The 13,616-nt window shown below is 35.2% G+C and overlaps 1 protein-coding gene across 1 annotated transcript in view; it reads right to left on the bottom strand.

The window, feature by feature from the left end:
* The window catches only part of MS3_00008966 (uncharacterized protein), a 30,797-nt gene extending 17,790 nt beyond the window's left edge, over positions 1-13,007 (bottom strand). Inside the window, exons 1-11 of the mRNA XM_051217304.1 lie at positions 12,825-13,007; positions 12,661-12,783; positions 12,529-12,625; positions 12,417-12,487; positions 10,675-10,885; positions 9,873-10,057; positions 9,426-9,621; positions 8,635-8,790; positions 7,178-7,624; positions 4,580-5,012; positions 1,989-2,402 (exon numbers count right to left, since the gene is read on the bottom strand). Of these exons, the coding sequence (XP_051064691.1) occupies positions 1,989-2,402; positions 4,580-5,012; positions 7,178-7,624; positions 8,635-8,790; positions 9,426-9,621; positions 9,873-10,057; positions 10,675-10,778 (1,935 nt within the window). The 5' untranslated portion in view covers positions 10,779-10,885; positions 12,417-12,487; positions 12,529-12,625; positions 12,661-12,783; positions 12,825-13,007. The remainder of the gene's footprint in view (positions 1-1,988; positions 2,403-4,579; positions 5,013-7,177; positions 7,625-8,634; positions 8,791-9,425; positions 9,622-9,872; positions 10,058-10,674; positions 10,886-12,416; positions 12,488-12,528; positions 12,626-12,660; positions 12,784-12,824) is intronic.
* Between the last annotated feature and the right edge of the window lie 609 nt (positions 13,008-13,616).

The following is a 13,616-nucleotide window of genomic DNA, read 5'->3' as shown; positions in this document are numbered from 1 at the left end:
ATCTTCTCATGTAAAAACTATAAATATACTGACGTTTTCTCTATCGTGCTTCTGGCTTGCATCTTGCTTCCATCTAACCTTGTTATTTGGAATATAATCTCTTTCTTGTTCAACCGTGTTCTGATTTGGGGTCTTGTCGAGTGAATCGGTGTCCAAGAATACTAAGCAATAGGAATAGATGGGTCATAACCGTAAGAAAAGAGAGTTTATAACAGTAATAATTCAAGCTATGAAAACAATGTAAATTATCACTCGGTATTTCACATTTAAAATATGACCGAATATAATGAAGTAGTATGACAAGAACACAATTAAATAAATGATCCAGAACAAAACATTTTTTTACTAAACAGCTTACAAGGACGGTAAATGGATAAGAGAGTTGTTGTACAAAAATACAACTATTCACTTTGTATATTTTATTAATGAGTATAAGTATATTTATTCAACCCTAATCAATTAAACAACATTAACGAACCTACCCCACCTCAGAAACCGTATTTTAGGTGATCTGGCTACATTAAACCAACAGTTCGTTTTAAAGTTTTTATCAAGATAGGGTTTAAAAAACATCTGCCTAAAAAAGTCTACCTCACGGTAAGGAACTTTCGAAGCGCAGAGCTGATACATTAAGAACTACTCGATAGAAAGTTACGTAACCACCTTCAAGTAGACATTCTATGTGCACTGTGGTAACATTTAAATGACCAAAAGAAAACCCTTAATCCAGTTTCCTTTTTACCTACCGTAATAAGCAATACTTCTCCATTGTATGGGCAACCGTTAAGCCATAACCGCCCTTACACTTCCGACAGCACTTGAGATCACCCTGAATTTGAACTACTTGTCTAACTACTCACGACCACTCTTTGTCCTTCAAAGTAACAACGTAGCATGCATGCAGAAAACACAAGTAGATAATATCAGTGCACATATCGGTTTCATTTGATATGATATCAACACAGGTGATACGTAAGAAAGCATTAAGAATCATTTATCTCTGATTTAAAATAATCATTCCTAGATGGCAAACGAACACAAACGGTTTCTATGATTACAAACCAATGATGAACATAGGTTCCAGAATCCTGAGCGAACGAATGGCGTACGAACCAATTATTGGTCACCGGCTATCATGAGACTGCATCTCCTGAGGTTGCTCCACTGCCTTTTAGATTGGACCTCTGGATCGAAGGTTCGGGGTGTGACCCCCTAATAAAACCACCTGCTTCGGTCTGAGCACCTGGGCAGTATCCCAACACACACAAATCGAATGACTTATGTGGCATATATCTATTTGGTGCCTCGTTGTACCATTGTTTAGTTGTTTAAATATATAAATAATAAATATTGATAGTAAGCAATCCAATGATCTAGTAAGGTGGAGAGTGAGTAGAATCCACTAGCCCCAATCCCCTGACTATAGCTTCTAAGGAAGTTCTTCTAACTGTGTACACGCGGTACTTTTTTACGAAAGTAAGATGAAAAGTGAGCGCTTAAATTGAGTTGGTGGACACGGATAAATTGAGGGAAGTTGGAAAACCTTAATTTCAGATCATTGATGTTTACGAGCTTCTGAGTGAACGAATAGTGTGTACATGTGTTTCGATTACCGGCTACCATGCGACTGTATCTCTTTTGTATTATTCCTCCAATGAAAACACCTGATTTATTCCCGATACCTAGGCAGTATATCCCAGCCCACATACAAATATAATGATGACTACTATTGAAGAGAGTATTGTTAATATTATCCGACTGCTTAAACATAAGTAGATAGAGGAAGGTTTCAATATAGAAATTAATGGGTGAAATTTTATTGTTTGAATGATGAAGCGATCATCCACTTCGATAGTACGTGATATTTAGCTTGTTTACTGAAATTCAAGATACATCAATATGGAAAAATGACTGTACATCACAGTTCAAGCATTGAAATATCTTTATAAATTATGAAATACATAATGTAAAAGAGTCCAAATACTTACAATTTGTTCAACTGATGATGTGTTCGATTTTCCACCGCCAAATGTTGAAACAGTTGATAAAGTATAAATTAGGCTACGAACCCATGATCTTAATCCTCCATTACTACTATTAGTAGTAGTATTTTTTATTCTGGACATTGATTTAACATTACACTTAGAACATATACTAGTTGCATCATAAAACATGGAATATCTCCAAAATGAACGTGCAATCCGTGCTAAGAACAAACAAATTCCACTGAATAGATGAAGCGCACTATTGATTGACCTATCTTCTGTACCACGAGCAGTAGTAGTAGTAGTAGATGAAGATAATTGTTGACGAGATTGGATGTAAGATAGATTAGGAGCGCGTGTTCGAATTATTGCTGGAGTCCAATATTGACTGGCTTTAGCAGCAAAATATAACGCAGTCTGACAATCGGAAAAATATGTAACAGTTCATAAATACGAGCATCTAAACATTTCATATACGAAAACAACATATCATTGAATTATCCTGTCGCTCATATTCTTGACCACATTTTAATCGATCTTTGTTTATATATATGCAACATTCTATGCGGATAGCTCTGATAAAGACATTTTGCCACGATTTTTTAAATAGATAAATTGTAGTTAGTAGTGGAATTCAGGATCCGTGTTTTATACTGGACTTAATTCCCAATGTGGACATCAACACTGGGAGATACAGACACATTCAACTGACGAATGCCGAATAGGATGAAACGACAGACTAAGAACTCATTCTTGGTCACAACCCATCTATTCTATACAAAGGACAGATTAATATTACCGGTATTCATGGGATAAATGCATAGGCTTAGTTGAATATTGACAGCAGTTGTTTTAAGAAATTTATTTAACTCGACTGAAAGATTTTCATGATTAATTTATAAAATATAATAAATGCTATTTGGTTCAACGGTTTCCTTTAAAAGTGTCAAATTCGTGTTTTCTGATAACATGATGTGGTAAGATTTTCACTGATATATATATATATATATGCAGGACAAACTGAATGTTTTACAGTTACCTTCAATGACACAGATATCTTTCATACCTGTTGGGAATATATCAGTCCAGTTAATTGTAAGACTGATAACCTACAATTATCGAGTATATCATAGCACCAATTATACATTGATGAAAGCGTGGAAGCGAATTGTAGGAAATCTTTAAATTAAGTATACATATGACTGAATATTCCAGAACAATAATCATTAACATTTTAACTGGAAAAAGTTAAACATTAGAAACACTTCCATAATTTAAGATAACATCGACCAAAACAACAAATCATATAAACAATAGTACTTTGTATATATGCTTTAATGAGTGAAGTAAACGTTTGATTATTATTAAGCATTTATGCATCTAAGAGTACTGTTAACATATGCAAGAGTTCTTGAAAGAATTTTTACCAGACTCAGACAAGAATTGATATTCAAAATTGTTGTTTACAAATTTATAAACAAACTGTGTTAAACTGAATCTGTTATCCTGGAATTTGTACTCTTGAGAATGACAATTTTAAACTTTTTTTATAAAACTATCAATCCATATATCGTTCTATGACATCGTTGATCTCAGTCGATCAGTCAGCTAGAACGTAGGACCAGGCACATATATGCATCCGTCCAAGTTGCCATAACGCATTAGCACAGTAAGATGAACACTGGATTCATAGAAGTAGTGGTAGTAATATATAAAAGAAAGATTGCATATAAGGATATGATACGGGGAGAAAGGATTAGTTCGTAGAAAGAAAGATATGAAATGATTTTAATCTCATAGTTTAAGGGAAGACAGAGAGTGTATACAACTACACCATTGTGATCGATTCTGAGCCATGGCACCCACAGTCTCCAAACACTTGTTATGATAGTCACACGGACCCCAACCAAGTAGTCTGCATCTACCAACATGGCTAAGACTAGAAGTTAGTGACTTCAAGCACTGATGACACGTTTTGGTTTGGCCGCCCCTAACTTTCTTACAACCATCTCCAACACCGGTTAGCATTGCGCGTCGTGGTAATCGGTGTCCAGGCATATGCAACACGTGGTCCAAACATCTCAGTCGATGAAAATTCACCTCATCAACTGATTTACCATCATTCCCTAATAGCCTACTTCTAACCTTACTATTACTTACCCGGTGATCCCAGCAGTTATAATAAACATTTTAAACTGTTTTTATATTTCTCTATACCTAGGAGTTCAGTTACAGTGAATCTTTCATTTTATTCGCTTCAAGGTTTCGAACCACATAATAGCCTATAATACAGAACATGTATTCACTCGTGAAAAATGAACATGAGCGTAAGCAGAGAAGAAAAGTGGTCAAGGCTATCTTTTGATTCAATTTTGAACCGAACAAAGTGAATTTGAATTCATAATTATAAACATCAAATTCAGTGCAACGGTAAAAGAACAGAGAGATACGTACAAAAAATAAACTCGTAGTTAGTGAGCTGTTTATGTATAAGTGTATATATCGTCAACTGAATAATAATGAACACTATTATCTGTATTTTACATCAATCGACATAGTTTTATTAAAATAAACAACCAGTCAGAAACATTTACTTGTTCCGCAACAAGTTGAAGATTTTTGCTTAATCCACCTGAGACTGTAGTAGAAGCGCCTATTGCTAATGCAGCGCAAATAGCTTCATCTGGACTGAATTGATGTAAAAATGCGGCTAGATAACTACCGCTACCTTCCACGCCTAACTTTAAATCATTCTCTAAATAACTTGGAAAATTAGGAATCATATCAGATAACTGAGGATCACCATATCCTGGTAACAATGAAGAAGTATTAGAGAATTCACGAGATAAATATTCTCTTAATCGAGTTAATGGGTTAGCCAGACGAAAATGTACGACACCTTGAGCAGATATTAATAATAAACGTCGAAATGGTGGATCTAAAATCTGTGTCAACACAACTGGAGGTTCGCCACGACGTAATGATTGACGTTTCTCTGATTGTGAAGACTCTGAGCAACTTGAAATCCTAAGGCAAAGAAATAAATAAATCACTGTTGTAAACGTGTAAAACCTGAAGGTAGGTAAAACTGAGTGATTGCATTAACTTGTAATGATAAAATCAAGAAAGAAATTCAGAAAAAATGGCGATTTACTTCATGAATGAAGTAAATTATCTAACACTAGCATTGAACAACTATTATGAAACTAATATGACTGAAATATTCCATCACATGTTTTATAAAAAACATGCTTCAGTAATAAAAGTATATTTTAAAGGCCAGAGAAAATTACTTGTCCAGTACTTCTAACCATTAAAAATCAAATATACGCGTGGAATCACATTGTCGTCAATTGTCCTAGTCTAATGAGAACGTCGCAAAACAGAAAACCTAACGAATGATCTTGATACCAAGACAACCAGTGAATCATAGACAGAGTGGGATCTGCTAAATAGTGTACCGATGTCTGCCTAGATTGTTACCGTTTATATAAGCATAGTGAGAAACGACAGCTACAAAATGGAGCAATACAAACAGACGGCAATAATAGACGCCAAATAAAATGAAGTAAAATACAAACAATACTGTTGTAAATAAGCGAACAACATGGAAAAATAAATGAGTAAATGATATCGAACTTATATAACCGCCCCCAAATGCCGAGGGTGGGGAGAGTTCGCTCTGTCTTCAAATGCACTCATATGAACACGCGTAAACAGCCACTGACACAGAAGTCCCATTCATTGCTTTCTCTCGCTGGGGGTGTTGTTTACGAAGTTGATAGGAATGTCCGGCGCTTTAACCGGATTGGTGGACACAGAGAGTCAACCTAGAGGAGCTGGAAAACCACAATTCCAAATTAATGGTGCGCATGGGCTCCAGGATCCTGAGGGAACAAATGGCGTATGAACCAATCGTTGACCATCGGCTAACATGGGACTGCATTTCTATACGATGCTCCACTGCATTGTGGATCAGACCTTTAGGTTGAAGGTTGCGGGTGGGACCCTCTAAGAAAACCATCTGCGTCGGTTTTGGTACCCGGACAGTGTTCCAGCCCTCACGCAAATCGAATGACTTATGAGGCGCATATATATTTGGCGCCTTCTTGTACTAATGTTTATATGTTCAAATAAATAAATAAACTTATATAACCCCTTCAAAAATATGCTACGATCACCTTGGAGATAGAAACTAAGAAGTTCACATCTAACTCTAAAACAAATGTTAGTCTGAGCACTGGTGTGGGACTATACAGTAGATAAAATATATCACGGTCCCATAATTAATTACTGCATACATCACACTGTTGAGTCTGGTCATAAATAGATGTAAAGAATCTCCTTCCAAAAGTTAACAGAGCATCAATCTAACTAAAGTGTTCATCATCTCAGATGGTTGGATAAACAAAACTTTAAACTATTATTGATCGCACATTTATTATGTGACATTTTACATGCACTATTTCAAATGGTGTTTAGAATTGGAAGGAATATCTTTTTAAAAATAAATGTATTTATGTAATCGTGACTATTACAGCATAGAATTCATTTACAAATATACATATCTAACTGTATCCTGCCAATGATTGTGTTTCATTAGCCCTTGTAGGTTGACTTCTGATAAAACGTTAGCATGAAATCAGAAAACTAGACTGACTTTAATCAGCTTGTATCACTTGTGAAGCATGCAAGATGTCAACCTACTAACCAAAGAACGAGTATTCTGCGCGGTAGTTTGGTCCATTCTACTTTGTAGCTGTTAGAACGCGGTCTTTACAAATGGAGGATACTCTTAGGTTACAATTATTTGATTACAGACATCTTCGAAGCACTGCAGGTATGTATTAGAACCGCTAAGTAAGCCGAACTGAGGTTAGATGCAGAGTACTGGGTAAGAGTGGAGAGTAAATTGATGAGGTTGTACATTTTCATTGAATGAGGTGATTGGGAAATATATATGTGTGAAAAACCACCACTTATTTCGACGGGAAATGTTGTCAGGTATACAGGTAGGCTAGAAGAAATCTAGGAACAGTTAAACCAAAACATGGTAACTTGAATAAATGAACATATAAGCTAGGTTTCGCGTCATCTATGATTGAATGACTTCTTTATCTGTCTATTTGTACAACTAAAAATGATACTGAAGGTTAAGAAAGAAGACAGAACACACAGAAAACCTCATTTACCTTTTTTCTATTGCTAAATATCCACTTAAATCATTTCCCATAGAATCTCCAAATGATTGATTATCCGGTAAAACTGTTAACGCCCATGCACCACCATCAACACACCAACTAGTCGTAAAACTCTCTGTTAAGTTCAGTGTCCAAGGGTACAAATCCGGACTGATTGTATAGATAACGTGTGGTGGAATTTGTTTTGTAAAGGCATTTAAATTATCATCAGACTGATTAAGTACCGCTGCCGCCTTGTAACTACTGCTACTATTGTCAAGATCCGTTGTGAAAAACTGTCCTAAACTCATATTTAAACTAGACTGGTTCAGTGTAGCAGCAGAGCGTGTTGTTGTTGTATATCGAGAACCAAGTCCACCCAATGTGCTAGTGGTAGATGGTACATTTTGTGGTAAAGCAGACACCATAATCACTGTACCACGAGTTTCCACTGCCAGCCTGTAAATAAAATAGTTACAACACCAACAAATTAGAAAATTGGTTTTCTATCTGCGATCTTTGAAAATACCTCACATCTGTAATTGGTCAAGAATATTAAATTTGTCAGTAAAGTTAACTGGTCATTTGATGACATGGGCTTTCGAATGTTGACAACTTGAGTGAATAACAGGTTGTTAGTTACACGACTTCAAGTAACAGATTTCCTACTGTGAAACATGGAGCTCAACAATCGTTACATAAAAAAGCCATCAAAACGATCGTAATAATAATGATGGTGATATTAATAATAGTACAAATTAATGGAAGAGAGATGAAGAATACAATTGGTAATCGAAATTTGTTCATGCAAAGAGAACAACTGATCTTCCTTTCTTTCTGTCTATCTTGTAAGATTTTTTTATCTTCCCGAGGTATATATATAAGAAACAAACTGGTTTGGGATTAACATGCTCCCTCGAACAGAAATAGAGTAAAGAAGAAATCAATTTCATGATAACATCACAGGAACGGAAATAATCTCAAGGCTTAATAAACATTAGTGATATATAGCTTAAAATGGGCTAGAAAAATCGATGAGAAAAGCGGTATGGTATGATGACAAATGTATACAAATGAGCCAGTGCAACGAATCCTCAGTCATGTTATCCAACGTCTCTACTAACTAATGGTTACGATAATCATGTAAACTCAAACCAGATAGTTAGCACCTATTCACACGGCTCAGTAATGAACTGATATCATGGTTTATTTTAGTGTCACTAACACGCTGTGAATGGATAGTGCTTAACAATTACAAAAGAAACATTCTAATTTTACAAGAAGAAACTAAATAACGCATCGGATTGTTTCAGCCTTCATGGAATGTGAATATATAATTCAATGTATTCGCAATATAAAAAAAACAATCGGATCAGATTACAAAGACAGACAAACATTATTGGTAGATAATCAAAACCAACTCCCAACCCAATCCACCCTCTCCCAAAAAAGTAATATATTTGACTTACTTTACATCACTTAAACCGATAGTGTCATATGGTGAGGAAGGAGGCAGCCTTATATGCATTAAGCGTAGATTCTCTCCGAAATACAAACGAATACCAGTTTTTGTAATAGCCAACAAATAGCATAGACCAGTTGTTAATGGTATAATAGAAACTATACTGTTTAATAGAAATGTAATTGTAAAGGTCAAGAAAGCAGTAATATTAAGTGACGAGAAATATTGTGTAATATATTTTTAAGAAAAAAGAAGCTTAACAATTGCCATATGCATAACTAATGTTGAAACAATAAATAAATGTCTCATGTAAGACATTAAATGAAGAAATAAGTTAAGCGGACTTCTAAAAAAAACAGAACACAAGCACTTGGTTACACTACAAATAGCCGCCATCCAAGTGAGATAATGCTTTGAAGAAAATATTTCTCTATTATTTTGTCCGATCAATATAACAATCCTACAGTGAGCATTAAGATTTAAGGATATAGTCAGTGTTTAATATTGATGTAGTCACCCTGTAGTTTCTGTTTCATCCTGATTTAGAACGCTAGTAGTATTTACTTACGAACCTATCATAAACAAATCGAACCTTCTGGTGTTACTCTGATCAGATGTTTTGCCTTAGCGAAAAACTACCACTAAAAGCTTTTTTATTTGCAACTTAATAACTCACACAAAGGTTTGTGTGTACTAGTCCCAATGCCTCAAAAATGCTGTTTTATGCCTGCAAGAAATTTAAAAACCGTTAACAATATGGGAGGAATAGAACTAAATGAAAACATCTGTATTGCTTACTTTCGGAATTGATTTTTGTCTACAGAACGTACTATACAAGACGCTTGATAAGCCAGATCTGATGCAGATAATGAAGATAAACGTGAAAAAGAACCAGAAATTTTGTCGGAAAATTCATAAACCATTAAATGGGAATCCTCAGTACGAGAATAAAGTAGATGTCGCGAGGTATCTACAGTCAACTGTGTGATTGAATCTGGTTAGAAAAAAAGCAATAACATATCTTATGAAGGCATTATAATGTACTTTAAACACTAAGTCACCGCTTTATGGTCGTTCAAGTAGTTAGTAGTGACCCAAAGGCCAACATAGCCCATAAACAGTCTTTTTAATTCTAAATAGGCTATAACATAGCAATATAGGGAGGTATCTATTCGTATCTTCTACTTGATAGAACTAAAAAACGAATCACTGAACAAAAATTTACCTTATGGTATGAAAACTTACCGCCATTATGAAATCTAGAAGTTATTATTGAAGGCAACAACAAGCTGAATGCAGACACGGAATGATTCACAAGCGTACAATGTCCAGTTTTACCAATGGGTGGTTGTAAGGAATCACCATCCCAGTTGGGTATTGAACTATAAGTCATTTCCAAGAGAAATCCTTCACGAGTCCCAAGAAATATCCTATAGAGAAAGCGATGAATAGGACGATAATTATAGATAATAACTTATCATATTGTATTCATACCTGATTAGTTAATCTTTTTCTGCAAAGGAAACCTTGCAATTCCCGTTAGAACATTAAGAGTGATAAGTGTAGCAAACATATCTTTATCAATGCGTTTTTCCTTAAAAGGTAAATTAATGCAACTCATTTAAAAAGTACAGGTTCACATTACCTAACTTCGGGTCACATTATATGAGAACTAGTGGTACCACATAACTTTCCAGTGGAGAAGTGGCTCAGTGGTTAAGGGGTTCGATGTTCATCTAGTACGTTGTAGATTCCAATCTCACCCCATTGAGATCAGTTTGAATAACAGGAGGTAGCAATAGCTCTCTCAACTGGAGCGTTATGCGAAGTCAATTAAATAAATCTGTGCTTGGTAAATGAGTTAACAAATGAAAAACAAAACAAAAAAGTCTCTTAGATCCAGGTAGATGGAATTTGGATCTGCAAACTGATGGTGAAAAAATTGAGTGCTTTATATAATAGATTCATGAATGTATAACTCAACAAATAAAACGGATAAACTGAGTTAACAAGAGTGAAACAATCATTTGAAAATTCTATAGATTACCTGCCGTTCGGTGTACTTTCAATGCAAGAAATGTAATTATTTTCAGTCGGTAAGCAATAGAGAGGATCTGGCATTACTTCCAGAATAGGACAGGAAGACTGCATTCTGAGTGTATGATTACTGTTCGTATTTGAGTACATCATACCGAGAAGCCAGATTTCTGAAGGAGTTGCTAGACATAATAAGAATCTAATATGCTCTGGTAGTGTACCTATAATCAGATTCATAAAGTACATAAATAGTTGAAATGATTGATAATGTATGTATAGTAGTAAAATCCGTTCAAAAAAGCTTTGAAAAGGCATGTGTCAGTACCCAATAAACATTAAAAAAGTGCGACAATTATCAAATTATTTGACTTGAGGATGAAAAACTCGGCTTTTGAAATTTACATACACGTAACAGAGATTTTTATTGCGACAATTTGATGATACAATGTCATGAATTATTTTGTCAGGCTAACAACAAGCTATTTTAGATGTCCACTAGGTTGTTAATGTGCTAAATGTTTGAACAAAGGTATACTTAAGGACTAATTAGCACAGGATGTGAAGTGACTCTTACCCAGTTTAACTTTTAAAAACTGGATCAACTTCATACAATCTAGTTTAATATTGGATATTATTAGGTCAATTAATGTTGCCAAAGCAGGTATCAGTTGCGAACAGCTGAGTTTTAAAGAAGAAACACTAAAATACAATACAACTACTCTTCTGTCTACTTAATCCAATGGATTTACATGTAGAATTTATCAGCTACATTTGCATGTACTGAGAACATGAACGAATTTGCTGCCGTAAATACACTGATAAAATTGTTTTTCGGTCAAATCACATGAGACCTGACACCACTGGTCTACGACAACCGTTTCTTAGTCAAGTTTTACACGTGCCTACACCACACAAACTGACTGAATTAGCACCAAAGATTTAGCTAGTTACTATATGATCACTTTTTTATTTACACATGGGAGTAGATAGTAACTGGACGCAAGGAACATGACTCGTAAACTTTGGTCATGAAAGTTCACAGAATAAACAGACCTACTTTGACATTTAAAACTTTACGAACAATGCCCAGAAGACTTTAAACTTTGAAGGCGAAAAATATTCTGCATGTCACCCTAGTACCCTTACTTGGTGAGATATTACGTACAACAGTTAATGTAGTCTCTTAAAATAGGATACATCTCAGAGAGTGAGTTGTTTCACTTTTGAAGGTGATCATGAAAACAGCTTTTTAAGAGTTCGTTACATATTTACATGTAAAATAAAGGTGTTAGTCATACAGAAAGTAGTTGAGAGTATGTCTGAATCATATTTATTTACGAAAAATTGAGTTTGTTGAAAAATTCACTTAACACTTGAAGCATTCTATTCGGCAAAAAACGAAATACAAGTGGGAAGATAGGAAAATGAACTATAACTTTACACAAAATTATATTGAAGTAGTTTCTAATTTACGGCAAGATAATCAATACATTTGAAGAGTTATTTTTACAAAATCAGTACTGTTTGCTTTTGCGAGGTTATACTGAGATTAATTACAAAATGATTGCCGGAAGAAAACGCAGATACCGAATGTTAGTGAAGCTCCATAGTTTTGAGAGCCAATAAATAATTGAATCACTAATTAATCCATTAACTGAGTACAACCTTCATTAAACTTTTATGCAACGTATGACGTCGAACCACCACAGAAATTAGGTACATCGATTAACCCAAGCTATTTCAGATACTTACCAGCTGAGGGCACGATTAGCGACACAGATATAATAGTGTCGTTTACCCCATCGTAATAGGCTAAATCCTCTCTAAATATAAATTTAGGGTTAATTGAATGTATTGTACCAACCCATCCTCGAAGTTCCACATGAATATTTCATTGTCTATTGTGACCCACACTTTGTCACACAAGGTAAAAACTCCCATCAAGCAGTTCGTTTGCATACCTATAATATTCTTCATACTACGGAATCAAATATACTTGAGAACTTTTCAATTAAATCAGGGGGTAGAGGAAATGATTTAGTCGCCTCAATCTCATAACTGAGGCCATCATTCAGAACTGGATAATCAAGTTCCCGAGTGCCGCTGAAACAAACTTTACCTGATATAAGAATTGATTTTAAGGTAATGCTTCAGAATTACATTTTTCCAACTCCAGGGTGGAGGTCAAATCCCTGTGGAGACTATCACGATATAACAGCTTATTTAGCCACTCTGAAGGGGAATCGGATAGACACAAACAAGACGATTGTGGCACAGTCATTTCCCACACTGAATTCAAATATGTGCCGAAAATTAGATGTTTGTAATGAGAGCCAGGAGGACTTTGACCTATTGAGTTAACTGTGCTCAGTCTTCAGCGGTAAGGATAGGGGGTCAGTCAACCTATATTAATCCTTGCAACTTGTAACACTGTGGAGGTCTGATCTCACTTTGAATGGATTAACAAGCGCTGATATTACATATTCTGGTAGAGAATTCCAATAATTCACTACTCGGTGCGAGAGACGGAATTCTAGATGAAAATGATTTGGTCTCAACTTTCCAAATTTCTTTTATCATCTTTTTAAATGATCAGTCATAGATGAAAAAAGATAAGTCATTATTACAAAGATCATCGTTCATCATACCATAAGCCGATATTAGACCACCCCGTAATCCAAGGTAAGATAATAGAAAGAGGTTGGTCCTCCGTAGTTGAGCTCATCCAAACATATCCGCTTCATATTGAAACATGGACTAACTCCTCGAATCCCGAGGAGTTATCCTAAGCAATTCTTCGCCCAAAGGATGAAATGACTTTTACTGATAAATAAATTCACAAAGTCAATCTCTCTGTGAGTCTTCGACGTTTGATACTGACCACATTAGTTTTAAGGGACTCATCTAGCTGAGAGCACTCAGTCACGCATCCGCACGAGATCGAGAGTGGGT

The sequence above is a fragment of the Schistosoma haematobium genome, chromosome 5 (assembly GCF_000699445.3).
Source record: "Schistosoma haematobium chromosome 5, whole genome shotgun sequence".
Classification (NCBI taxonomy): Eukaryota; Metazoa; Platyhelminthes; class Trematoda; order Strigeidida; family Schistosomatidae; genus Schistosoma; species Schistosoma haematobium.
The sequence above is the reverse complement of the archived record's forward strand: the minus strand, read 5'-3'. Positions and strand labels throughout refer to the sequence as shown.